The 2,018-nt window shown below is 50.0% G+C and overlaps 1 protein-coding gene across 1 annotated transcript in view; it reads left to right on the forward strand.

Moving 5' to 3' along the window:
* The window catches only part of HOXC13 (homeobox C13), a gene marked incomplete at its 5' end in the record, with an annotated part of 2,898 nt that extends 1,834 nt beyond the window's left edge, over nucleotides 1–1,064 (forward strand). The window contains one exon of the mRNA XM_010152404.1: nucleotides 808–1,064. Within this exon, the coding sequence (XP_010150706.1) occupies nucleotides 808–1,064 (257 nt within the window). The remainder of the gene's footprint in view (nucleotides 1–807) is intronic.
* Nucleotides 1,065–2,018: the final 954 nt, after the last annotated feature.

Consider the following 2,018-nt stretch of genomic DNA (forward strand, 5'->3'; position numbering starts at 1 on the left):
CTTCGCCTCCCAGGTCCCCCCCACCCTGGGAAGGGGCTGGGGCTGCCCGAAAGCTTGGGGGGTGCTTTGTCCTCCCCTCCCAATGCCGACGGAGCGGGGGGGAAGGTGCTCCCCTCATCCTTCCTGCGCGTTCCCCATAGCCCGTTTGCAAACAGAGACCATCTCCCCCTCCTCACCCCCTGCAGTAGCCACTGGAGGGGGGGTCTGGGGTTATTCTTGCTGGGTTTGCCTTCCCCCCCGCCTGCCCGAGGGGCTTCCTGGCTGCACCGAGCTTGCGGGAGGGGCTGAGGTGCTGGGGATGCCCTTGTCTCTGCGCTGGGCTCAGTGTCCGCGGTGCACGTCTGCAGGGGTCCCCGAGACGGTTTTCTGCTGGAGGGGGAAAAAGGGGGCGGGGGAGGAGAGAAGGAAAGAAGAAAAGAGGGGAGAAACTCCAGATAGTGTCTAAAACCTATGGGTTTGGAAAGTCCCTTTGATTACCTGCGCACATCAGTCTGCGGGTTGACTTGATGCTCCTTGTTTATCAGCGTGGAGAGTGTCACCAAGAAAAACAGGTTTCCACCACGTGAATTATGAGTATTGTGTTATTATTGCTATTATCACAGCATTATACCCCTCGCTGGATGCATTTTCTGCCTGTCTTATTTCTTTTCCCCTCTCTTTCTTCCCTCCCCTTTCTCTTCACTTGCACTCCTCCACTCTTTTCCCCTCCTTTCTTTCGTTCCTCACCAAGGAAATCCCCACCCTACGCCCCGGGATGCTCCTTTCCCCCTCTTCCTTATTTTTACTATTATTATTTTGTTGATCCAGATGTGGTCCCCTTACAACCCGAAGTCAGCAGCTATCGGAGGGGCCGAAAAAAAAGAGTCCCTTACACCAAAATCCAGCTGAAGGAGTTGGAAAAGGAGTACGCGGCCAGCAAATTCATCACCAAAGAGAAGAGGAGGAGGATTTCGGCCACCACCAACCTGTCCGAGCGCCAAGTGACTATCTGGTTCCAGAACCGGAGGGTCAAGGAGAAGAAGGTGGTGAGCAAATCCAAGACAGCCCATCTCCACGCCACCTGACAGAGGGTGACTTTGGAGGAGAAGGGGCGAGGAAAAGGAAGCAAGAAGCGTAAATATTTATCTGGTAGTTTGTATGATAACGTCATCGGGACTCTGCTGATTCCAATTCATTATTTAAAAGAAAATAATAATCGACATTCATAAATGCACACGCGCATCCCCCCTCCCAAAAAAAAAAAACCCGAGCGCATCTTTGATTTATCCCTCTGCCCCGCTCTGACTGTGAAACCCCCAGTTTTGCTCTGAGAAATCCATCGATAAGGTTAAACTGTGTATATTTTTAAAAGAAAATAATAAGCTAAGAGTGTAGTTACGTTAAAGGAGAGATGAACTCTGAATGTCGCCCTGTAACGCTGTATAGTCCGACACCCCCCCCCGCCAACCTTCCGTATCTCGGGCCATTTCACCCACCGATGTAGAAATGTATGGAGAACCCACGGCAAAGTTGCATCAGCTGCGTGTTTTCTCGGCACTAGGGACCGACAATGAGAATTAAGGCTGCTGTTGGGGAAGAAAACCATTCTTGGTATCGCTTAAATACCCCAACCACTGATTTTTAGGTCCCGCGTGGAAGTGAGTTGCTGTACCAGACTATTTTGGGTATGTTCTCGTGGGGGTTTCTCTATCTCTGCCGTAAAACTGGAATGTCTGTTCTCCGCTGACAAGGTGGAAAATGCACAATATTGTCTTTGGGGTTTGGGTTTCTTTCCCTCTGTAAACTGGCTGATTCTCGGCAGTGTTCTTCGGATATGTAAAAGCATCCCCTTTTTTTTTTTAATGTCTTGTATATGTATATAATATTGTGGTGTCCAGATGATATGTACCGACTGCAGATGACATTTCTTAAAAATAAATACCTTTTTTTGTTGTTGTTTTGCCTTGAGGAGAGGCTCTTTGTGCACCTCTTTGTAGCCCTGGGCCTCTCCCATCCCTCTCTCCAGCCTCTCCCTCTCT

The sequence above is a fragment of the Eurypyga helias genome, unplaced genomic scaffold (genome assembly GCF_000690775.1).
Source record: "Eurypyga helias isolate BGI_N326 unplaced genomic scaffold, ASM69077v1 scaffold27735, whole genome shotgun sequence".
In the NCBI taxonomy this organism is placed as follows: Eukaryota; Metazoa; Chordata; class Aves; order Eurypygiformes; family Eurypygidae; genus Eurypyga; species Eurypyga helias.